This window comes from Typopeltis vanoorti, chromosome 2, assembly GCF_054136105.1.
Source record: "Typopeltis vanoorti isolate ZY-2024b chromosome 2, IOZ_Tvanoo_1.0, whole genome shotgun sequence".
Taxonomy (NCBI): Eukaryota; Metazoa; Arthropoda; class Arachnida; order Uropygi; family Thelyphonidae; genus Typopeltis; species Typopeltis vanoorti.
The window spans coordinates 28,867,609-28,894,578 of record NC_143550.1 but is presented as its reverse complement, the minus strand read 5'-3'; the positions used below and the strand labels follow the sequence as shown (position 1 = coordinate 28,894,578).

The window sequence follows — 26,970 nt, the reverse complement described above, 5'->3', positions numbered from 1 at the left end:
AAGCTCTCTTTTATGGGTATATATTTCAAAAAAAAAAAAAAAAAAAAAAAAAGGTTTTTCTATTTCCAGCACCATCTGTAAACCTTGCTATCTTAACACTTCTGTGCTTGCTTACTCTTTCAACACATTTACATTTTGCTACAGTCAGCATTGCACACATATTTGGCAATATCAGCAGATTCAATTCCCTATCTTTCCTTGGAACACAAAAATGACCCCCCCCCCCCAAAAAAAAAAAATCTAAGACAGATATTAAAATTATATCATAATCTCAAAAATGAGGTTAATTAAAATTCTGCTCCACAGGGTAGTTTAAAATTTGTTACCTCCATGCCTTCTGTCCTCAAACAGGAATTACAAATAATAAAAAAAATCCATTTCTGAATAATAAATTATATGTTAGCTCCTGATTAAAAAAAAAATTCATCACATCTCCTTAAGTTCCAAAGCAATACAGTCACAATTCCCTTTTTTTCAAATATACTAGAATGCACAACTAGATTTTCTTATAGCATATAAATGTCATCCTCACCCACAAATCAATCAGGAAATATTTCATTAGTGATTTCTTGTTCCCTTTCTTTCATAGATAACCAAATTTGGGTTCAATTCAAGCAATCTTAGAACCATCATGTTTCTATTGCATTTATAGAGATTTTATAATTATCATAGGTTAACCATGAGGACAATCTTCCCCAGGATAACACCTTTAAACCATAATCTGATATTCTTCCCTTTGTACACAAAGGAGTCAATTCTGGTATTTGAGAGTCTCATTCAACATATGTATTTCTCTGATTAGGCTACCCAGAATGTATGATGGATGGTGACATTTGAAATATCCACTATTGAAGAAAAATAGTTTGATACTACAGTCATCGAACCACCAAAGCCATATAATGGAATGTGAGCATGATGCCAAAGTGAGTTGACGGGTTGAGTTTCCTGTCCGAGCAGTGAGATTTCTTAAAACTGGAGAATCTTGTTCATATATAGCACTAGTGTGCCATGTGTTTTGAAATCTTGTATGTGTGTCCGTGTGTGTGTGCATGTGTGGTATTGATATAAAAATAAATAAATAAACATTAGGTTAAGAAAATATTAAGCCAGTAATGATCAAAAAGTAGGGGTGCTTAAGGGTCAAAGCTGTATAACTGAGAGGAGACCTCCACATAGCCTTTAAAGGAATGCGGAGAACCGACCAGGTCTTCTGACCTAATGTCCAATCCTCACCTTCTCGTTGTGCACCCTGTTGGGTATCTACCTGGATACTGAACGAACGAGGATGGGCTGGGAATTTGGGATTTAGCCGACCAAATTGTATTCCTATTGGTTAAACCAAAATACAAAATGATGGTGCAACATGACAAAATTTCATGCCGGCTGGGGGCGTTGCCCGGTTATACAAGGCCCCCATTGTTTTAGCCAGGGAACCAGGGCGAACAACGAAAAGTCAGCTACAGGAACAAATCTGAAAACACACCCCAACTCAACATCACCAGAGTTAAACATCAGTACTATTAACATAAGAAGCCTGAATGGCAAAGAAATGGAGCTAGCGGAGGAATTAGATAAGTACCAGATTGACATAATAGGGGTGACTGAAACAAAAAAGACAAAAACTGGTGAGATCTTTCTGAGCAATAAATACAAAATGTTATATTCAGGCAATGACGATCAAGGAAAAGAAGGAGTAGCCATAGTATTCAACACAAAATACGAGGTTAATCTTCTTGAATTGCAGGCAGTGTCAAGTAGAGTGATTTGGGCAAATATCAGAATGGGGAACTGGACTGGACAATGAGACTTATTTGTGATTATGGTCCCACAGAAGGTTCTACTAAGGTAGAAGTGGAGGAATTTTTTGATGCTTTAGAGAAAGCAACTGACACAATGAAAAAGGAAAAGTTGGTCCTTGTTGGGGATCTAAATAGCAGAGTAGGAAATAATTGTCAGACATACAAAAATGTTTTGGGAAAATTTGGAGAAAAGAGCAAAGCTAATAATAATGGCAAATACCTATTGGATTTCTGCTCAGGTCATGGACTGGTTATTACTAACACCATGTTCCAGCATAAAAATGTGCACAAATTCACATGGAGAGAAGAGGCAAGGAATAAGAAAAGTCTCATTGACTATGTTATTGTTGATAGTGATGTTTTCTCCCTGGTGCAGGACACCAGAGTGTATACAGGATTTCAAATTGGAAGTGATCACTATTTAGTCTTGAGCAGGATAAAATTGAATTTCATATTGAAAAGAATGATATGTAAGAAAGTTTTAAAGTGAATAAAAGTTGAGCAGCTCTCAGATGTCAACTGTAGACTAAAATACACAAGGATTATTGAAGGAAAAATGAAAGAGTTTGAGAACAGGAAATAAACCTTGGAGATTCAGTGGCAAGCCTTGAAGAAAACCCTGATTGATTCAGCTAGAGAGGCATGTGGTGAAGTTGTCTGCAAGGATAGAAAAATTAGAACTCCATGGTGGACACAGGAAGTTAAAGAGTCAGTGAAGGAAAAGAAGAAAGCATATCAAAAGTTCATGGCAAATAAGTCAGCTTGTGCTCTTAGAGAATACAGAGCCGAATGTAAGGAAACTAAACACTGTGTAAAACTAGCTAAACAAAAGTCATGGGAGGACTTTGGCAAGAACATAGAAAATAAATGTCAAGAAGGTGGCAAAATATTCTGGAGATTGTTGAAGAAGCTTAGGAATGGAGGAAAGAGTGCTGTAAAAGGTGTTAGAGATGATAAAGGTGAAATGAAAATGGGAGAAAAAGATATCCTTGAAGTATGGAGTAATTACTTCGAAAAATTGCTAAATAAAACAAGCAGTGATAGCACAGTGGTAAAAAAACACTGACCAGGCATGCAGTCAGGAATACATGTCCATACTTGAAGTAGAAAAAGCCATCAAAGGCTTGAAATGTGGAAAGGCAGCAGGAGTAGATGATATTCAACCAGAAATGCTGAAGTATGGTGGTATGAGAGTCTTACAGTAGCTGCACTGCATAGTTCAGAATGTTGGACAGAGGGACGAATTCCCAATAATTGGAGTAGAGCTCTCATAGTACTTAAGTATAAAAAGGGAAATAAAACTGAATGTGAGAATAACAGAGGTATATCCCTGTTCAGTGTTCCTGGTAAGATATATGCGAAACGGTTGAGAAGAATTGTGAAAGAAAAGCTTGGTGAAGAACAAGCTGGATTCAGGTCAAATAGAGGCTTTCAGGATCAGATCTTCACTTTACAACAGATAGTGGAGAAATCATGGGAATATAATAAAGATCTGTATTTAAGTTTTGTCGATTTGGAAAAGACATATGTCAAATGCCAAGAGAGGAGCTATTCAATATGCTGCAGTTATATGGTATCAATGGGGCATTATATCAAGCAACACTTTGTCTTTATTTGAGTTGTAAGTCAGCAGTTAGAATTGAAGGAAGTACAAAAAGATGGTTTAAGGTTAAATCTGGTGTGAGAGAAGGATGTACATTATCCTCTCTGTTATTCATTATCTATATGGATCACATTATGAAGGAAAGTGGTATTAAACATGATATCAAAATTGGAGATGTAACATCTCCAATTTGTCAGCTCTTTGCTTTATTCAGATGATGTTATACTTCTAAATAAATCTGCTACAAGTCTGCAAGATTCTCTGACTAAATTGAATAGCTGTTGTAATAGATATGGTATGAAGGTCAGCAATAAAAAGACAAAGACAATGAAAATATAAACTGCATGATGAATGTAGAACCTATAGAACAAGTAAAACGTTTTAGCTACTTAGGCACGATTTTTAGTGAAGATGGTAAATTAAATATGGAAATAGACAACAGAATCAACAAAGCTGGTATGGTAGGAAGTCAATTCAATAAATTCATATGGAATAAGAGAGAAATTAGTCGGAACACTAAATTAGCTGTATACAAGAGAGTGTTCAAACCAGTTTTAACTTATGGATCTGAGAGCTGAGTCAGAAGTAAAACACTTGACCAAAGACTAGAGACCGCAGATATGAGAGTCCTGAGAAAGATTATGGGCATGAATAGATGGCATCAATGGCAATATCATATTAAAAACGAGGATATTAGGAAAGAACTTGACATTGTCAGTATCCAGGAATGCATTAGCAGAGCTAATCTCAGGTGGTATAGTCATTTAAGCAGAATGGGCCAGGAAAGATTGGCAAAAGAAGTGTTCTCTGCCAGGTCGGCAGGAAAACGATCCAGAGGAAGACCCAGATATAGGTGGATTGATATGGTACAAAGTGCCTTAAAGGACAGAAATATAAGATCTGATAATGTTGGAGTCTTGACAAGTAACAGACTGATTTGGAGAAAAATTGTAGATAGGAAGTTAGTAATGATGTAAATTTTTCATGTAGTACCATCATATCCTGTACACCCCTTGAGGATACATGGCAGGAATTTGATGATGATGATCAAAAAGTAGAATTTCATACTATGACTTATGTATAGGTTTTTTATATAAGATGGAAAAAACCATAGAGAACAATTGGGAAAAGTCAAGTTGATAGCTTGATGAATCTGAGAGGTGGATTTTATTTAAGAAAAGTAAATATGGTTTTGTTGGTTGAAAATAGAAGTGGATTTTTATTAAGTTTTAAATTAAGGCTGTGTGTATTGGTGAAAGTAGTTTGTAGTTTTTGTGTAGGGTTTTTAATTTCATTTTTGACTGCAATAGACCATATTTGTCTTGATTGTTGTATTTCATTTGAAGGCCGTTTTATGGATCTGGAAGAGATATATACTGTAGTCACCAAGTTTTTTCAGTCCACCTGAATAAGGAAGTGGGCAGTGATATACATGTACTCCTAGTGTCCATGTACAAGGTGTGCATGCGTGAATGCTAAGATATGTAAAATTGGCATGATCACTTATCAATTAAATATTCTTTTAGCATTGCAGCACAGTTTCCGCAGCAAATAGCCCTTGGCATGAAAAAGAAAGGAGACATCCCTTCTTTATCTGTTTTATTTCTACTTGTTGGTGCTGATGATTTTGCCAGTTTTCAGCAGGCATAAACAGGTGAGAGGTTCATATTAAATCTATAAGGTCTATAAAACAAGAAAGTTTGCATAAATATTTGGTTTTCTGAATTTTAAAAAAAAAAACTTAGAGGTAAAAAATGATTTAAAAAACTTGGCCTACCCAGGATACTTACATGCTATACGTTTACAACCTTTTGTGAATCGGAGTTGCATAAAAAAAAAAAATAATAATAAAATAAAAAATGCATTCTATCAATTTCATTCATGTTTGCCTTCTTTCTCACATATATTGCTACATGGAATGTCAGCTTTGATCCTTGATTAGAAATCTTGCTTGATTCAAAACCTCATGTTCTGCATCCGCATTCTTCATCATTCTCTCCTTTCTCCATGAACTACTGATGTTTGCTATCAAATACATCTTAGCACACATACACCTATTGTACAAAACTACTCATATCAACTTTAAGTAAGTTTCATGGCTTACACATATAACAAAATTTCTGTTGATGAAATTTTTTTATAGGAAATATTGGAATAGTCTGTTTATAGTGTCTGTTGTATTCTTTGATGATATATACCAGACAATGATTATGATGAACTCACAATATTTTTGTAAAATATTTCTTTATAAAATACTTGTATCACATAATTGAAGAGATATGGAAAATATCTTCTTATTCACATTTTAATTTTTGGGACTACACTCCAAGTAGTTTCTTGGAATATTATATGCTACAGTGTAAAATGAATCATTCTGGGATATCTCGAATAGTTCTGTGAACACCGCCTTCAGTTCTTTACACTAAAATTTTCATTTAATGGAATTATGTCAGCAGTCCAGATTTTCATACCTTTCAATAAAGCCACTTAAAATTGCAACAAGAAGGTAATATTAAATATTTGACATTTCCACTTTTTCTACATTTCTGTTGCAGAACCCTCCCCCCCCCCCTCTCTCTCTCTCTCTCTCTCTCTCTCTCTCTCTCTCTACACAGAGGCAATGTTGCCACAATACCTGAAAATATAATTTACAATGTCGCCATTTAGAAACAGAAGCAAGTAACTAGATGAGACTGTTAGTCTTCTCCTCCCCCTTTTAAGTCATCTTTCTTCTCTTTCTAGGTGCATTAGTTACACATCTCTCAAGTAGTCCACTATATTTTTCTGTTTATAAACAGCAAGTACACCCAGAAGATACATATTCATATCCTCACCAGTCCAACAGTATGTATCCTCAAAACACAGATTTGAAATAGATTTGAATCATGGCTGCCTGTTCTAGTGACATAGCCCTTTCCACAAAACTCGGTTATTTATACCATGCATAGATAATTAAGTACTTACAATCTCTGTAAAATAAATAATGCACTAAATGCCTTCCATGACAGACAAGATCATGGCCATCTTTCTATGATCTTGTATGCCATGGACCATTTCAAGCCTATTTTCAACTCCCCCCCCCCATCCCCTTGTATCAGGGGTACATAGGAAAAAATAGCCAGAGGGCTAAATAAATATGATCTTCACACCGCTTTTAAACCACACATCAAAACTACCAGAATATTTATTCCTGTAATGTTATATTTGATCCTTTGGCACATGTCAGAGTGTACGAAATGGCTTGTAAATTAGCCTTTTTAGAGCAGACAGAATGAACTGTTGGCTTTAAACACATGAGACCTATATAAGGTACCATCATTATGTCAAGTGAGGATTACAGACTACTTGTTGGACACACTTGATCAATCAGGATTTAATTGAATAGGGGGGGAGGTGCCCTTGCTACCAAGAAGCATTTATAATTGAAAATATCAAAATTCCTGATTTCCGGTTATTTCTGCTTCCAGTTATAATGTACTGTATAACTACAGACTTTGGCTATTTCTTTATGATTATTATTATGTTTGCTCCTCAGTTGAGTACTTGGACTCATTGAGGGAGGACAATTTTAATCATTCATGTGTAAATACTTATCATCGCTTCTTGAACACACTCACCAGAGATGCACTCTCAGCATCTAATGCACCCCATTCTACACACACACTCCTCATGAAAAGAAGCTGGACATTACATGCTTCCTAGTAACATCTCTAAACTAGTTTTCAGAGATAATCCGAAATTCTTCCTACTGCATATGTAAGTTGCAAAATCTCACTTGTATCTATATGCAATTTCCCTTTACTAACTTATCTGTCTATTCCTCAAACTTTGAAGAGCATATTCCTTCGATCATTCCTCATATGCTGCACTCCATATGCAGTTGTAATCTGCCTCTGGATTTTCTCAGCTGTCTTGGTATTGCCTCAGAATCCAGATTACCATCTGCACAGTCATCCAGATCTGGTCTTATCAAACCTTTCTAAAGTGCACTCAGAAAGAGAACACTGGCTTTTTCCTTACAAGTTTGTGTGTTCTTTAACTATGCAGATATCCAGTGTGATGTCATAACTACCTTTTCAATGTGTCCTCTAAACTTTACAGTTAACTCTTGACTCTTATTACAGAGAACTTGTGTGGATGATGGAAATAATTTCTTATAATGAATAGTTTTCTATATGAGTTTTCATTAGAATAGCATTGTGCTGTATGGGATACTGATTGAGACTTTTTTGACGATTTGTTATATTGATTATTTGGTATATTTGCCCATGAAATTACTCCAGCGATGGAGAACCTTCAGCCTTTTTTTAGGTGTTTGGTGCTGTCTCTGCATATTTTGTCAATTATGTCCTGTTAATTCATATTGTTAAATCAAATCCTGTACACCTTCAGAGGTGTACAGGATATGAAAGTACTACATGAAAAATTTACATCATTACCAACTTCCTATCTACAATTTTCCTCGAAATTAGTCTGTTAAATGTTAAGACTCCAATATTATCAGGTCTTATATTTCTGTCTTTTTAATATTGTGGTTAATATTGTAAGAAAAGTCTCATTAACTATATTATTGTTGATAATGATGTTTTCTCTCTGGTGCAGGACACTAGAGTGTACAGAGGATTTGAAATTGGAAGTGATCACCATTTAGTCTTAACCAGGATAAAATTGAATTTCATATTGAAAAGAAGAACATGTAACAAAGTTTTAAAATGAATAAAAGTTGAGAAGCTCTCAGATGTGAACTGTAGACTAAAATATACAAACATTATTCAAGAAAAAATGAAAGAGTTTGAGAACAGGAACCAAACCTTAGAGATTCATTGGAAAGCTCTGAAGAAAACATTGATTGATTCAGCCAGAGATGCATGTGGCGAGATTCTGTGCAAGGATAGAAAAATCCGAACTCCATGGTAGACACTGGAAGTTAAAGAGGCAGTAATGGAAAAGAAAAAAGCATATCGAAAGTGCCTTACGAATAAGTCAGCTTGTGCTCTTAGAGAATACAGAGATAAATGTAAGAAAGCTAAACACTGTGTAAAACTAGCTAAACAAAAGTCATGGGAAGACTTTGGTAAGAACATAGAAAATAAATATCAAGAAGCTGGCAAGATATTTTGGAGGTTATTGAAGAAACTCAGAAATGGAGGAAAGAGTGCTATAAAAGGAATTAGAGATGATAAAGGTTGGACATGAAAACGGGAGAAAAAGATATCCTTGAAGTACGGTGTAATTACTTCAAAAAATTGCTAAATGAAACTAGCAGTGAACAGCACGGTGATAAAAAAAAAAAAAAAAAAAAAAAAACACTGACCAGGCATGCAATCAGGAATACATATCCATGCTTGAAGTAGAAAAAGCCCTCAAAAGTATGAAATGTAGAAAGGCAGGAGTAGATGATATTAGACCAGAAATGCTCAAGTATGGAGGTATAAAAGTTTTACAGTGGCTACACTGCATAGTTCAGAGGGCCTGGACAGAAGGACGCATTCCAGATGATTGGAGTACAGCTCTCATAGTACCCATATATAAAAAGGGAAATAAAACTGATTATGAGAATTACAGAGGTATTTCTCTACTGAGTGTTCCTTGTAAGATTTATGCCAGTATATTTGAGAAACGGTTGAGAAGGATTGTGGAAGAGAAGCTTGGTGAGGAGCAAGCTGGATTCAGGCCAAATAGAGGCTGTCAGGATCAGATAATCACTTTACATATAAAAAGGGAAATAAAACTGATTATGAGAATTACAGAGGTATTTCTCTACTGAGTGTTCCTTGTAAGATTTATGCCAGTATATTTGAGAAACGGTTGAGAAGGATTGTGGAAGAGAAGCTTGGTGAGGAGCAAGCTGGATTCAGGCCAAATAGAGGCTGTCAGGATCAGATAATCACTTTACAACAAATAGTCATGGGAATATAAGAAAGATCTGTATTAAAGTTTTATAGATCTGGAAAAAGCATATGACAAGGTGCCAAGAGAGAAGCTATTCAAAATGCTACAGTTGTATGGTGTCAGTGGATTATTATATCAAGCAGTACTTAGTCTTTATTTGAGTTGTAAGTCAGCAGTTAGAATTGAAGGAAGTACAGGGAGATGGTTTTATGTTAAATCTGGGTTGAGACAAGGATGTACATTATCACCTCTGTTATTCATTATCTATATGGATTACATTATGAAGGAAAATGGTATTAAACCTGATATCAAAATTGAAGATGTTAATGTCAGCTCCTTGCTTTATGCAGATGATGTGATATTTCTAAATAAATCCGCTACAGGTCTGCAAGATTCCCTGGCTAAATTGAATAACTGTTGTGATAGGTATGGTATGAAGGTCAGCAATAACAAAAAAAAATAATGAAAATAGGCAGAAGCATTGAAAATATCAGCTGCATTGTGATTGGAGAACCTTTGGAACAAGTAAAACATTTCAGCTACTTAGTCACAATTTTTAGTGAAGATGGTCAATTAATTATGGAAATAGACAACAGAATTAAAAAACTGGTATGGTAGGAAGTCAACTGAATAAATGTATATATATGGAATAAGAGAGAAATTTGTGAAAACACTAAATTAGCTGTATACAAGACAGTGTTCAAACCAATATTAACATATGGATCTGAGAGCTGTGTCAGAAGTAAAACACTTGATCAAAGACTAGAGACTGCAGATGAGAGGCCTAAGAAAGATTAGGGGAATGAACAAATGACATCAATGGCAATATCATATTAAAACGAGGATATTAGGAAAGAACTTGACGTTATCAGCATCCAGGAATGCGTTAGCACAGCTAATCTCAGGTGGTATGGTCACTTAAACAGAATGGGCGAGGAAAGATTAGCCAAACAAGTGTTCTCTGCCAGGTTGGCAGGATAAAGACCGAGGGGAAGACCAAGATATAGGTGAATTGATATGGTAAAAAGTGCCTTAGAAGATAGATATATAAATATACACTAGTGGCCAAAATTGTGGAAACCTTTTGGAAAAAGTGTATTTCTGAGTTTTGATGGCTCATAACACCACTTTTTTTTGGAGTAATACCATAAAATTATATATCAATGGAAAGATAATTTAATCAAGATTGTAATGCAATAACTTTTATGAATGATTTTTTTTTAATTGGAACAGCAGTTATAAAGAAGAGAAGTGAAACACAAAAAAAATGAGATATACAAAAATTCTCACAATGTGAGTTAATACTTAGTTGGGTAACCTTTAGTGCTAATTATGGCCTTACAACGTCCTTGTAAGGTTGCATCCTGATTTCATTACATGGTGGGTGTAATGCAATCAGGATGCAAATATTCCCCGATTCTTTTCCTTACTTATTTTATTCCATCACTGCCAAACAGGGAGATTTTGGTCTCATCACTCGAAATAACACTGTCCAGTTCCGCTGCCCATTTAACATGGGTTTTAGCCCAGTTTAATTTTTTAACCTTTGTTTGAGAGATAAAAATGGCTTTTTTCGTGGAATTCTAACATTTAGACCAAATTCCTGCAATATGCGCCGAATAGTCCTTGCACTGAACTTCACATTGTATTGCGCCATTTCATCTTGTATACACCCAGATGATTTTCTTCTGTCACATAGGCACAGTCAATTCTTCTATCATAACTTGCTGTTGTGCACCTTTTCCTGCCTTTACCAGTCTGGTTTTGTAGTGACTGAGTCTCCTTATACCTTTTCAAAAATTTAGAAATGCCACCTTTGGTTAAGTTTCCACCAATATTTCTTCTAATTTCTTCATAATTGTAACATCGCTTTCTGGGTGACCAGTCAACTCTTTGCACCATTTCTTTAATTTTATTACGTTTTACAAGCTCACTAAATGAAAGTTTAGTGAGCTTGTTACAAAAAAAAAACCAACCAACTTGATAGCAATTACATAACGCACTGACAAATGTCCTCTCAGTTCCGGTACATGACATCAATAGCTGAATCCTACTGTGACTTTATTGGCTCATTGCCAAAACAAGATGACACCTGATTGGCTCTCTAAACACTCATGCTCATTGGCCACATTCAAATGAAGGAAAGCTACTTCATATCAACATGCTAATCTTTCCTCTCCCATTCTGCTTAAGTGACCATTACACCTGAGATTAGCTCTGCTAATGCATTACTGTTAATGCATTGGATGTTAGAGTAATTCCTAGTGGATTCAGAGAAGAAACATCAACTCGGTTGGATGATTTTTTGGAGACCAATGAGGAGAACTCACCAGAAATGCTTTGGGAAGGAGTCAAGGTGATAATACAGGATACAGCAAAGAAGTATCTCAGCCCAATAAGAAGACCAAGAGACCCATGGATATCAGATTCAACATGAGAACTAATCAAAAGAAGGCAATTGGAAAAACAAAGAGACACAAGGACTGAAGAATACAAGAGATTACACAGTGAAGTCAGAAGAGAAATCAAGCAGGACAAGGAAAAGTTCTATACTAACAAATGTGAAGAAATAGAGTTCCAGATGAGAAGGCACAATTATAAAAGGATGTTTCATGTAGTTTGTGACTTAAAGAACAAGTTAAGCCTAAATTGAATGGCATCAAAGACAGGAATGGATCATTACTAACAGAAGAGTTGGAAATCGAAAACAGATGGAAAGAATACTGTGAGGAACTGTACAGCAGAGTGGATAAAGAAAATGTGGAGCCCTCCCACAGGAAAATTTTGATTTGGAACCTCCTCCACGTAGGCATGAAGTTGAAAGAGCAGCTCAACAGCAATAAGGCCCCCCCCAGGTGCAGATGAAATCCCAGCAGAGTTAATTAAGGCCACAGGGGACGGAGGGATAAGAGTGTTTCATAGATTGATTACAAGGATATGGGAGACAGGATCATGGTCTAGAGACTGGAAGAAGCCAGTTTTCATACCACTACATAAGAAAGGTGATGTAAAGCATGTAATAATTATAGAACTATTAGTTTGATATCTCATGCAAGCAAAATTTTATTGAAGATCATGCTAAATAGGATTGGGGCCAAAGTTGAGGCAGAGATGTCTGAGGAACAAGCTGGTTTTAGGAAAGATAAGGGCACCAGGGATCAGATCCTTTGCCTTAGACAGGTCATAGAAAAATATAAAGAATTCAGACTCCCTCAGGTAATGTGTTTCTTAGACTACTCTAAAGCTTTTGACTGTGTTGAGTATGTGAAACTGGGAAGTAATGAAAAGCATGGGTTTTCCTCAACACACTATCAGGTTGATAGCCAACTTGTATAAGGAGCAACAAGCTACGGTAAGAACAGGTGTTGGATTGACTGACTGGCTTCAAGTTGGAAAAGGAGTTAGGCAAGGATGTTTACTTTCTCCTCACTTGTTTAGTATATATGTGGAGGACATCATGCGTGAAGCATTGGATGAGCTCAGGACAAGAATTAGGATAGGAGGTAGATTGATCAGTAATCTGAGGTATGCTGATGATACAATACTCCTTTGTAATGACATGGAAGAACTAGGACTAATTCTTTACAAAGTTAACAAGATCAGTAATAACACAGGACTTCAACTCAATCCTAGCAAGACAAAGATTATGGTTCTCAAAGGAAATACAAACAGAGAAGCTCTTGAGAAACAAGTGTACCTTAATGGAGAAAGAATTGAGGAAGTCAGCAAGTTTGAGAACCTGGGATCCATTATTAATGTGAAGAATTGCTGTTCAGAAGATGTCAGAAAAAGGAAGGTTAGGAATGGCTAAAACAACAGTCAGAGTCCTGTCTAATCTGGAAGGATGGATCTATCTCCATAGAAACAAAGTTGAGGATTTTGGATGCAGTTGTTTTTCCAACAGCGACTTATGGATGTGAGACTTGGAACCTAGATAAGAAACGGATATCTGATTTTGAGATGTGGTGTTACAGAAGGCTGTTCAGGATATCATATACTGAAAGGCGTACAAATGAATGGGTGTTAGAAAAGATGAGCAGAACTTTAAGGCTTCTTAAGGATATTGACAGAAGAAAGTTAAAATATTTTGTACACATAGAAAAGAAGAAAGGGGAACTTCTCAGAACAGTAATAGAAGGTAAAGTTCCTTGAAAAAGAGGAAGGGGTAGACCATCAATGAGATGAATGGATGGCATGTGTGGAGTGACTGGTCTTCAGAGAGTTGAGGACACCATAAAAGCAAACAACAGGACTGCATGGCGAGGCCTAGTGTAGCACATCACCGAGCATCGGAGTGATCATACAGCATCTGTAGATGCCCAGTGAAGTGAAGAAGAATGCATTACTGGATGCTGACAATATCAATTGCTTTCCTAATATCCTCATTTTCAATATGATATTGCCATTGATGCTATCTGTTAATGCTCCTGATCTTTCTCGGGACTCTCATGGTCTCTAGTCTTTGCTCTGCTCCTAATCTTTCTCAGGACTCTCATGGTCTCTAGTCTTTGGTCAAGTGTTTTACTTCTAACCCAGCTCTCAGATCCATAAGTTAAAATTGGTTTAAACACTCTTGAATACAGCTAATTTCTCTCTCTTATATCATTTTAATTTTTTTAGTCGATTTCCTACCATACCAGCTTTCTGATTCTGTTGTCATCATCATCATCATCAAATCCCTGCCATGTACCCTCAAGGGGTGTACAGGATATGACAGTACTACATGAAAAAATTACATCATTACTAACTTCCTATCTACAATTTTCCTCCAAATCAGCCTGTTACTTGTCAACACTCCAACATTATCAGATCTTATATTTCTATCGTCTAAAGCACTTTGTACCGTATCAATCCACCTATATCTTGGTCTTCCTCTGGGTCGTTTCGCTGCCAACCTGGCAGAGAACACTTGTTTTGCTAATCTTTCCTCGCCCATTCTGTTTAAGTGACCATACCATGCTCTGCTAACGCATTCCTGGATGCTGACAATGCCAAGTTCTTTCCTAATATCCTCGTTTTTAATATGATACTGCCATTGATGCCATCTGTTCACGCCTATAATCTTTCTCAGGACTCTCATATCTGTGGTCTCTAGTCTTTGGTCAAGTGTTTTACTTCTGACCCAGCTCTCAGATCCATAAGTTAAAACTGGTTTGAACACTGTCTTGTATACAGCTAATTTAGTGTTCCGACTAATTTCTCTCTTATTCCATATGAATTTATTCAATTGACTTCCCACCATACCAGCTTTGCTGATTCTGTTGTCTATTTCTATATTTAATTTACCATCTTCACTAAAAATCGTGCCTAAATAGCTGAAATGTTTTACTTGTTCCACAGGTTCTCCATTCACAACACAGTCGACATTTTCAATGATTCTGCCTATTTTCATTGTCTTTGTCTTTTTATTGCTGACCTTCATACCATATCTATTACAACAGCTATTCAATTTGTCTATTTCCTTTATTTAACTTATTCTGTTGTCTATTTCCATATTTAACTTACCAACTTCACTAAAAATTGTGCCTAAGTAGCTGAATGTTTTACTTGCTCTATAAGTTCTCCATTCACAATGCAGTTGATATTGTCAATGCTTCTGCCTATTTTCATTGTCTTTGTCTTTTTAATGCTGACCTTCATACCATATCTATTACAACAGTTATTCCATTTAGTCAGGGAATCTTGCAGACTTGTAGTTGATTTTTTTAGAAGTATAATATCATTTGCTTAGAGCAAAGAGCTGAGATTAACACCTCCAAATTTGATATCAGGTTTAATACCACTTTCCTTCATAATATGATCCATATGGATAATGAATAAGAGAGTGGATGTACATCCTTGTCAGACAGAGATGTACATCCCTGTCTGACACCAGATTTAACATTAAACCATCTTCCTGTACTTCATTCAGTTCTAACTGCTGAATTACAACTCAAATAAAGACTAAGTATTGCTTGATATAATGCCCCATTAACACCATATAACTATTATTTTGAATAATTTTTCTCTTGGCATATGCCTTCTCAACTGTTTCTCAAGATTACTTGCATAAAGACGAGGAACACATCACCATCATCATCATCAAATTCCTGGTATGTACCCTCAAGGGGTGTACAGGATATGATAGTACTACATGAAAAAAATTACATCATTACTAACTTTCTATCTATAATTTTCCTCCAAATCAGTCTGTTACTTGTCAAGACCCCAACATTATCAGATCTTATATTTCTATCGCCTAAGGCACTTTGTACCGTATCAATCCACCTATATCTTTGTCTTCCTCTGGGTTGTTTTGCTGCCAACCTGGCAGAGAACACTTGTTTTGTTAATCTTTCCTCGCCCATTCTGTTTAAGTGACCATACCACATGAGATTACCTCTGCTAACGCATTCCTTGATGCTAATAATGTCAAGTTCTTTCCTAATACCGTTGTTTTTAATATGATATTGCCATTGATGCCATCTGTTCATGCCTATAATCTTTCTCGGGACTCTCATATCTGTGGTCTCTAGTCTTTGGTCAAGTGTTTTACATCTGACCCAGCTCTCAGATCCATAAGTTAAAACTGGTTTGAACACTGTCTTGTATACACTAATTTAGTGTTCTGACTAATTTCTCTCTTATTCCATATGAATTTATTCATTTGACTTCCCACCATACCAGCTTTGCTGATTCTGTTGTCTATTTCTATATTTAATTTACCATCTTCAGTAAAAATCGTGCCTAAGTAGCTGAAATGTTTTACTTGTTCTACAGGTTCGCCATTCACAACACAGTTGACATTTTCAATGATTCTGCCTATTTTCATTGTCTTTGTCTTTTTATTGCTGACCTTCATACCATATCTATTACAACAGCTATTCAATTTAGTCAGAGAATCTTGCAGACTTGTAGCGGATTTATTTAGAAGTATAACATCATCCGCATAAAGCAAAGAGCTGACGTTAACATCTCCAATTTTGATATCATGTTTAATACCACTTTTCTTCATAATGTGATCCATATAGATAATGAATAACAGAGGGGATAATGTACATCCTTCTCTCACACCAGATTTAACATTAAACCATCTTTTTGTACTTCCTTCACTACTAACTGCTGACTTACAACTCAAATAAAGACTAAGTATTGCTTGATATAATGCCCCATTGACACCATATCCATATTGAATAGCTTCTCTCTTGGCACCTTGTCATATGCCTTTTCCAAATCGACAAAACTTAAATACAGATCTTTGTTATATTCCCATGCTTTCTCGGCTATTTGTCGTAAAGTGAAGATCTGATCCTGACAGCCTCTATTTGGCCTGAATCCAACTTGTTCTTCCACAATTCTTCTCAACCGTTTCTCAAGTATACTTGCATAGATCTTGCCAGGAACACTCAGTAGGGAAATACCTCTGTAATTCTCACATTCAGTTTTATTTCCCTTTTTATATATGGGTACTATGAGAACTCTACTCCAATCATCGGGAATTCGTCCCTCTGTCAAGGCTTTCTGAATTATGTAGTGCAGCTACTGTAAGACTCTTATACCACCATACGTCAGCATTTCTGGTGGAATATCATTTACTCCTGCTGCCTTTCCACATTTCAAGCCTTTGATGGCTTTTTCTACTTCAAGTATGGATATGTATTCCTGACTGCATGCTTGGTCAGTGTTTTTTACCACTGTGCTGTCATCACTGCTTGTTTCATTTAGCAGTTTTTCAAAGAAATTACTCCATACCTCAAGGATATCTTTTTCTCCTGTTTTCATATCTTCTTTAACTCCTTTTACGGCACTCTTTCCTCCATTCCTAAGCTTCTTCAACAACCTCCAGAATATTTTGCCACCTTCTTGATATTTATTTTGTATATTCTTGCCATAGTCCTCCCATGACTTTTGTTTGGCTTGTTTTACACAGTGTTTAGCATTCTTGCATTTGTCTCTATATTCTCTAAGAGCACAAGCTGACTTATTTGACAGGAACTTTTGATATGCTTTCTTCTTTTCCTTCACTCCCTCTTTAACTTCCTGTGTGCACCAGGGAGTTCTGATTGTTTTATTGCAGACAACCTCACCACATGCCACCCTGGCAGAATCAGTCAATGTTTTCTTCAGAGTTTGCCACTAAAACTCCAAGGTTTGATTCCTGTTCTCAAACTTTTTCATTTTTTCTTCAATAATCTTTGTGTATTTTAGTCTACAGTTCATATCTAACAGCTGCTCAACTTTTATTCGCTTTAAAACTTTCTTACATGTTATTCTTTTCAATATGAAATTCAATTTTATCCTGCTCAAGACTAAATAGTGATCACTTCCAATTTCAAATCCTCTGTACACTCTGGTGTCCTGCACCAGGGAGATAACATCACTATCAACAATAATATAGTCAATAAAGCTTTTCTTATTCCTTCCCTCTTCTCTCCATGTGAATTTGTGCACATTTTTATGTTGGAACATGGTGTTAGTAATAACCAGTCCATGTCCTGAGCACAAATCCAACCGATATTTGCCATTATTACTAGCTTTGCTCTTTTCTCCAAATTTTCCCAAAATATGTTTGTATGTCTCAGATTCATTTCCTACTCTGCTATTTAGATCACCAACAAAGACCAACTTTTCCTTTTTCATTGTGTCAGTTGCTTTCTCTAAAGCATCAAAAAATTCCTCCACTTCTACCTTAGTGGAACCTTCTGTGAGTCCATAGGCACAAATAAGTCTCATTGTCCAGTTCCCGATTCTCATATTTGCCCACATTACTCTACTTGAGACTGACTGCCATTCAAGAAGATTAGCCTCGTATTTTGTGTTGAATACAATGGCTACTCCTTCTTTTCCTTGATTGTCATTGCCTGAATATAACATTTTGTATTTATTGCTCAGAAAGATCTCACCAGTTTTGTCTTTTTTGTTTCAGTCACCCCTATTATGTCGATCTGGCACTTATCTAATTCCTCCGCTAGCTCCATTTCTTTGCCATTCTGGCTTCTTATGTTAATAGTATCGATCTTTAACTCTGGTGATGTTGAGTTGGGGTATGTTTTCAGATTTTTTCCAGTAGCTGACTTTTCGCTGTTCGCTCTGGTTCCGTGGCTAAAACAACGGGGGGCCTTGTTTAACCGGGCGACGCCCCAGCCGGAATGAAACTTTGTCATGTTGTACCATCATTTTTTATTTTGGTTTAACCAATAAGAATACAATTTGGTTGGCTAAATCCCAAATTGCCAGCCCATCCTCGTTCATTCAGTATCCAGGTAGATACCCAACAGGATGCACCACGAGAATGTGAGGATTGGACATTAGGTCAGAAGCTCTGGTCGGTTCTCTGCATTCCTTTAAAGGCTATGTCGAGGTCTCCTCTCAGTTATATAGCTTTGACCCTTAAGCACCCCGGAACCTTTAAGGCCAGAAACACTCCATATGGAAATATCTCTGAAATTATCACATTCTGATTTATTTCCCTTTTTTTTTTGTATATAGATGGTATTTCAAACTATTCAAACCTTATTCAAACTAGAGCTCTACTCCAATCATCTTGGATTTGTCCCTCTGTCCAGGCCTTCTGAACTATGCAGTGCAGCCACTGCAAAACGTTTACACCTCCATAATTGATGATTTCTGGTCAAATATCATCTACTCCTGCTGCCTTTCCACATTTCAGGTTTTTGATGGCTTTTTCTACTTCAAATATTGATATGTATTCCTGACTGCATGCCTGGTCAGTGTGTTTTTATCACTATTCTGTCATCACTGCTTGTTTCATTTAGCATTTTTTCAAAGTAATTACTCCATACTTCAAGGATATCTTTTTCTCCTGTTTTCATGTCACCTATATCATCTCTAATTCCTTTTACAACACTATTTCCTCCATTTATGAGCTTCTTCAACAACCTTCAGAATATCTTGCCACCTTCTGGATATTTATTTTCTATGTTCTTGCCAAAGTCCTCCCATGAGTTTTGTTTAGCCAGTTTTTTCACAGTGGTTAGCTTTCTTACATTTGTCTCTTTATTCTCTAAGAGCATAAGCTGACTTATTTGCCATGATCTTTTGATATTATATTTAAAAAAGTTATTTTTAAACCACAATGTTAAAATGTTAACAGCTATAATCGATTTGTCCATTTTTCAATGGTTAGCACACTGTTATATTAATTTTTTACTGAAGGCCACTACAAGTAAACAGTGCAATGTCAGCTTGATTCAAAAAAAAAAAAAAAAAAAAAAACTTTAGTTTTGTGCATGTGTTGCTGTATTGCAGTGCTGTTATATCTATTAATTTTATTTCATATCCCAACTATGTAAGATGAAGACAAGGACAATTAACACTAACCACATCTGGTTGACCTTCCAGAAGACAGTGTTCTGAAATTGATTAGATATTAAGAAAGATCCTATTGAAATATGGAAGAATGCTGTTGAGTATCCACAAATGTGTCAACATGCTCAACATATATTGTCTTATTTTGGCACAACCTACTTGGGAATCAGTTTCGCACATGGTTCAAATTAAGATGTGCTTGAGATCGCAAACTAGAAGACAAAATTATGCACTCTCAAATAAGTCTAAGTCGTTAAGCTATGTACCACTCAGTTAAATAATTTAATGAAAAACTTATATTCCTAGAATATAATAAAATAATATATTTTATTAATTGTTGATGTTTATTTTGTAGAACTTCATTCTTGAATTCTTAATTCTTTTGTAAATAAATAAAATACTGAAGGAGGTGGGGAGTGCTTAAGGGTCAGAACAGTATAACTGAAAGGAGACCTCCACTTAGCCTTTAAAGAAATGCAGAAAACTGACCAGGCTTCTGACATAATGTCCAGTCCTGCCCTTCTCGTGGTGCACCCTGTTAGATAATTAAACATACGTATTAATCACGGTGAAAGTTATTTAATTGTAAATATTTCATCCTAAGTATCTTCGGACATGATCAGTACAGTAGTTTAAAACAATAATAGTAATAACATACAGTTAGGGTGCATGATTACAATAGAATCTCATTAAATGTGCATAACGTTTGTTACAGAAGTTAAAAAAAAAAAAAAAATTACGTAACACAATTTTTGTATGACATTTTCCCATACTTTAGGAATAGTAAGAACGTCATTGCAGTTTAAGTTTGGTCTGTGTAGTAGGGCTTCAGAACTTTCTTTGTATAAACGTTCATGTTTATATAAAGATCTATGTAAAAGTTTAGACTTTTCCCAATGGATCCTATGGTTTGGATTTTCAATTCGGTGTTGAGAGAGGCCAGATTTCTGGGGTTTAAAAAGACAAATGTGGTCTTGATGTTCCGAGATGCGTTTTTGAGTGATGAATTTTTGAGTTAGTAATTCTATTGTTTCTTTATGGCGAATGTTTGTGAAGAGGGAGACAATGTCGAAACTGATTAACTGACATTCAACTATCAAAAACTGATTAACAGTTTTTGATAGTTGAATGTCTTTAATTTTTGTGTGAAACTCAGTAGAATTTTTGATTGAAGAGACTGAGTGGCCTATGTGAGGGCGGAGAAGGTTAGATAAGAATCTTGATAACTTTTAAGTTGGACAGCTGATACAGTCTATGACGGGTCTAAGTGGAACATTAGTTTTGTGTAGCTTAGGTTATTTGGTTAAGATATGTCGACGACGTATTTGCAGTCTGGGATCATCCCGAACATGAATTACAACTGTTTCTAGATAAAATTAACCTTCTTCATCACCACATCAACTTTACGTTAAAAAAAGAATCTCCACATGGTATCTTCTTTTTGGATTTACACATCCAAAGAAAAGAAGACGGTTCCATCGCCACGTCTGTCTTTCGCAAACCTACATTTTCAGTTCACTACATTCACAATTCTTCCGCTCATCATCCATCTCAGAAATCTGGCATTATTAAATCACTAGTTTCCAGAGCACACAAATTCTGCTCCTCTGAAGAATCTTTAAACCAGGAATTAGAAGTAATCAAAAATACAGCCATCCTAAATGGATATAATCCTAAAACAACTCAAAAAATCATCAGAAACCATAGGATTCCCATACCTTACGTTAAAGGCATCTCCGAACGTCTTTCAAAAATTATGAAAAAATACAATTTTGCCACTACTTACAAACCTATCACAAATTTACAACTTGTTACCTTCTCCTAAGGACAGACTTTCACCTTTGATGTTGCCTGGCGTTTATGAGATTCCATGCTCATGCAAATTGTTTTACTTTGGACAGACAGGTAGGTCTGTTCAGAAACGAATCTCTGAACATCAAGACCACATTCGTCTTTTTAAACCACAGAAATCTGGCCTCTCTCAACACAGAATTGAAAATCCAAACTATAGGATTCATTGGGAAAAGTCTAAACTTTTACATAGATCTTTATATAAACATGAACGTTTATACAAAGAAAGTTCTGAAGCCCTACTACACAGACCAAACTTAAACCGCAACGACATTCTTACTATTCCTAAAGTATGGGAAATTGTCATACAAAATTGTGTTAAGTAATTTTTTTTTTTTTTTAACTTCTGTAACAAATGTTATGAACATTTAATGAGATTCTATTGTAATCATGCGCCCTAACTGTGTGTTATTACTATTATTGTTTTAAACTACTGTACTGATGATGTCCGAAAATACTTAGGATGAAATATTTACAATTAAATAATTTTCACTGTGGTTAATATGTGTGTTTCTTTTAATTATGATCGCACCACAGGTTTCGTTATTTAAAAAAAAAAAAAACCTGTTAGATATCTGCCTGGATACTGAACAAACAAGGATGGGCTGGCAATTTGAGATTTACCCAACCAAATTGTATTCTTATTGGCTTAAACCACAAATAAAATGATGGTACAACATGACAGAATTTCATGCCGGCTGGAGCATTGCCCGATTAAACAAGGCCCCCGTTGTTTTTACCAGGGAACCAGGATGAACAGCAAAAAGTCAGCTGTTGCAACAAAACTTGGACAACATTACCAGAGCAAAATCAGTACTACTGACATCAGAAGCCTGAATGACAAAGAAATAGAACTCACTGAGGAATTGGATAAGTACCAGATCAATATAATAGAGATGGCTGAAACAAAAAATGAAAAACTGGTGAGATCTTTCTAAACAATAAATACAAAATGCTATATTCAGGCAATAACAATCAGGGAAAAAAACGAGTGGCTATATTATTGAACACTAAATACGAGGCTAATCTTCTTAAATGGCAGGCAATGTCAAGTAGAGGGATGTGGGCAAATATCAGAATGGGGAAGGAACTGGACAATGAGACTTATTTGCGCATATGGTCCCACAGAAGATTCTACCAAGGTAGAAGTGGAGGAATTTTTTGCGGCCATAGAGAAAGCAACTGGCGCAATGAAAAAGGAAAAGTTGGTCCTTGTTGGGGATCTAAATAGCAAAATAGGAAATGATTGTCAGTAATCATACAAAAATAGTTTGGGAAAATTTGTAGAAAAGAGCAAACCTAATAATAATGGCAAATACCTGTTGGATTTTTGCTCAGGACATGGCCTGGTTATTACTAACGCAATGTTCAAACATAAAAATGTGCATAAATTCACATGAAGAGAAGAAGCAATGAATAAGAAAAGTCTCACTGGTGTAGGACGCTAGAGTGTACAGAGGATTTGAAATTGGAAATGATCACCATTTATTCTTGAGCAAAATAAAATTGAATTTCATATTAAAAAGAATAACGTAAGAAAGTTTTAAAGCAAATAAAAGTTGAGCAGCTCTCAGATGTGAACTGTAGACTAAAATACACAAACATTATTCAAGAAAAAATGGAAGAGTTTGAGAACAGGAACCAAACCTTAGAGATTCATTGGCAAGCCTTGAAGAAAACATTGATTGATTCAGCCAGAGATGCATGTGGCGAGATTCTCTGCAACTTTAGAAAAATCCAAACTCCATGGTAGACACTGGAAGTTAAAGAGGCAGTAATGAAAAAGCATATCGAAAGTTCCTTACGAATAAGTCAGCTTTTGCTCCTAGAAAATACAGAGACAAATGTAAGAAAGCTAAACACTGTTTAAAACTAGCTAAACAAAAGTCATGGGAAGACTGTGGCAATAACATTGAAAATATACATCAGGAAGGTGACAAGATTATTTGGAAGTTGTTGAAAAACTCCAAATTGAGTACATAATATTCGACCAGAAATGCTCAATTATGGAGGTATAAATGTTTTGCAGTGGCTGCACTGCATAGTTCAGAAGGCCTGGACAGAGGGACAAATTCCAGATGATTGGAATAGAGCTCTTGTGATTGCACCTATATACAAAAAGGGAAATAAATCAGAATATGAGAATTTCAGAAGTATTTCCATGCTAAGTGTTCCTGGTCAGATTTATGCAAGTATACTTGAGAAACAGTTGAGAAGGATTGTAGAAGAGAAGCTTGGTGAAGAACAAGCTTGATCCAGGCCAGATAGAGGCGGCTGTCAGGATCAGATTTTCGCTTTATGACAAATACTTGAGAAATCATGGGAATATAACAAAGACCTGTATTTAAGTTTTGTAGACCTGCAAAAGGTGTCAAAAGAAAAGCTATTCAAAATACTAGTTATATGGTGTCAGTGGGACATTATATCAAGCAATACTTAGTCTGTGATTGAGTTGTAAGTTAGCAGTTAGAATTGAAGGAAGTACAGGAAGATGGTTTAATGTTAAATCTTGTGTCAGACAAGGATGTACATTATCCCATATGTTATTCAATATCTATGTGGATCACATATGAAGCAAAGTGATGTTTAAACTGATATCAAAATTGGAGATGTTAATGTCAGCTCTTTACTTTATGCAGATGATGTTATACTTTTAAATAAATCTGGTACAGGTCTGCAAGATTCCCTGACTAAATTGAATAGCTGTTATAATAAATTTGGTATGAAAATCAGTAATAACAAGACAAAACAGTGAAAATCGGCAGAAACATTGAAAATATCAACTGCATTGTGAATGGAGAACCTATAGAACAAGAAAAACATTTCATCTACTTAGGCACAGTTTTTAGTGAAGATGGTGAGTTAAATTTGGAAATAGACAACAGAATCAACAAAGCTGGTATGGTAGGTAGTCAGCTGAATAAATTTATATGGAATAAGAGAGGAATTAGTCAAAACACTAAATTAGCTGTATACAAGACAGTGTTCAAACCAATTTTAACTTATGGATTTGAGAGCTGGGTTAGAAATAAAACACTTGACCAAAGAGTAGTGCTACAGATACAAGAGTCCTGAAAAAGGTTAGGGGCAATATTAAAAAGAAGGATATTGGGAAAGAGCTTGACATGGTTAGCATTCAGGAGTTAGCAGAGCTAATCTCAAGTGGTATGGTCACTTAAACAGAATGGAAAAGTAAACATTAGGAAAACAAGTGTTGTCTGTCAGGTTGGCAGGAATAAGACCCAGAAGAAGACCAAGATATAATGTCGATTGATATATTAAAAATTGTCTTTGAAGATTGAAATATAAGAACTGATATGTTGAAGTCTTCACAAATAACAGGTTGATTTGGAAGAAAATTGTTGATAGGAAGTTATGTAAGTTCTTCATGTAGTACTGTCATAATATCCTGTACACCTCTTTAGGGTACATGTTAGGAATTTGATGATGATAAATACTTCTGAGAGTTGTAATAGATTGTTAATGTTGGAATATCGATATTCATACTATTTGCATATGACCTCTTTCTAATTTTCGCAATAAATTTAGATATAATAAATAATAAATCATATATAATAAATTTAACAAAATTTATTATATATGAAGTGTTCATCCTTTCAGTGCCTAAAGGTTCTCTAACTCTGAATTATTCTGTTCAAGTTAACCTGCAGGAATTCTGAATCAATCACTTATTTAGAAACAATTATTTAGCAGCTTTACATGTAGGAACACCAATGCAACTAATATAGAGAATTCCAGTATTAGGAAATTTTGGTAATCCAAAATGTAATCCTTTTTGTTAGAATTCTTTGTAAAATACCACTAGAATATTTAAGCTTCAAACATAAAATTAATAAGCAAATCATTTTAACAGCAATTCTTAGTCATTTAAGTTCTTCTCTAATAAGGGTTATTTCATAATTTGCGAAATTCTGTATCTGGAGTCAAGAACTGTTTTTTGCATCTATGTGAAAATGTGAACTAAGTTTTTCACATAGATTAAAAAGTTAACATTTTTCTAATTGACTGTTCATCTTTATCAATAAAAAAAAAAAAGATAAAGGATGCTTACTGTCCCAGATTGATTTCATGGTTTTAAATTTGACTTGGGTATTTTGTAACATTCTTAACATATTTTTCCTTCTTTCTCAGGTGATGGTGTTATCAGTTTGCTTTCTCTAAATAGTCTCTTCATTCTAATTCAGAAACACAATTTGTAAGTATTATTATATTTATGATCAATCATTTAATTTGGATGTAAGTTAATGTGTTGATATAATTGGTCTTACCAAGATGATGAAGTCAAGAACAGGTGACTTCTAAATAATAACTCTGATTTCCAGATATGACTTTTGCTTGAATATATAACACCTTAAAAGGAAGGGCTATCATACTGTTTCAACATTAATCAAGAAGATAAACTTCTTAACAACTGAGGAATTTCATATTTAAAAGTTAGGTAGTGAAACTAATTTGTGTCTAAGGTCCTACAAAGTTCTGATAAAAAAAAAAAAAAGTAAAGGAATTTTTCCAGTAATTAGAGAAAACATCTGACAAAGAAAAATGAAAAGCTCATTCTTGTTGCAGATGGAAAGTAGAGTGGGAAATAAATTGCATACGTACATAATATTTTGGGAAAATTTGGAGGAAAGGGCAAAATTAATAGTAAGTATATGATAGGTTTCTGTTCTAGACGTGAACTAGTCATTACTAACACTATGTTCCAGTATTAAATTGTGTATGACTAAAATGGATAGTCATGAGAAATGGAATAAGTTGTATTCATCATGTTATTGTTGATAATGATGTCTTCAGCTTAGTTCAGTATACAAGAATACATGTGATTTGAACAGGGGCAATAAACAACATTTATTTTTGACAGGATAAAGATGAATATCATATTGAACAGAAAAATATGTGCAAAAGTATTTTTTAAAAAAATCAAGGTAGAACAGGGTAATATTAGAGAAAAAAAAACATCAGAAACCTGGAAAACTTCCGCCAGGCGGCGGCAGTGAATAAGCTACTCCAAACTTGTTCTCCCCAGTTCACCGTTATTGCGAGTGTTTTTTCATCGAAATTAACCATCAAACAGAAACCGTAACAGCTGGTGCTGAGTGCTGGAATACTCCAGTATGACCTGTAAGTACTTATAGTGTATTAAATCAGCTATCCTTCCAATTCAAAATCAGCCACGTGCAAGCGCTTACGATGGCTACCGTACGCAGCAAAGATGGTGGCATCAAAAGCCAACAGTGAACCAGCACAGTGCCATCGATCGCCACCGACAAACCTATTATGAGCCGCAGCTGCAAAACTGGTGTCACAGGCAGAAGAAATGGCATATTCTGCAAGCTCTGTTGCCACTGGCTGCCTGAAAATAGACGAAACTGCACAAAGCTTATCGAACTTAACCAGCCGTCCTTCTGTTCGCTGTGCCTCCCTTCAGTAAAACAATTTCTGAACATAGATAAATGTGTCGAAAACCCTCGAACAGTATATCAATGCTTTAAATGA

General features: G+C 35.4%; 1 protein-coding gene across 2 annotated transcripts in view; it reads left to right on the top strand.

Moving 5' to 3' along the window:
* LOC150108899 (nucleolar complex protein 4 homolog B) overlaps positions 1-26,970 on the top strand; it is a 226,746-nt gene that overhangs the window by 127,434 nt on the left and 72,342 nt on the right. For both annotated transcript variants that reach the window (XM_090410813.1, XM_090410804.1), the window contains exon 9: positions 25,606-25,669. In XM_090410813.1, coding sequence (XP_090266939.1) covers positions 25,606-25,669 — 64 coding nt within the window. The remainder of the gene's footprint in view (positions 1-25,605; positions 25,670-26,970) is intronic.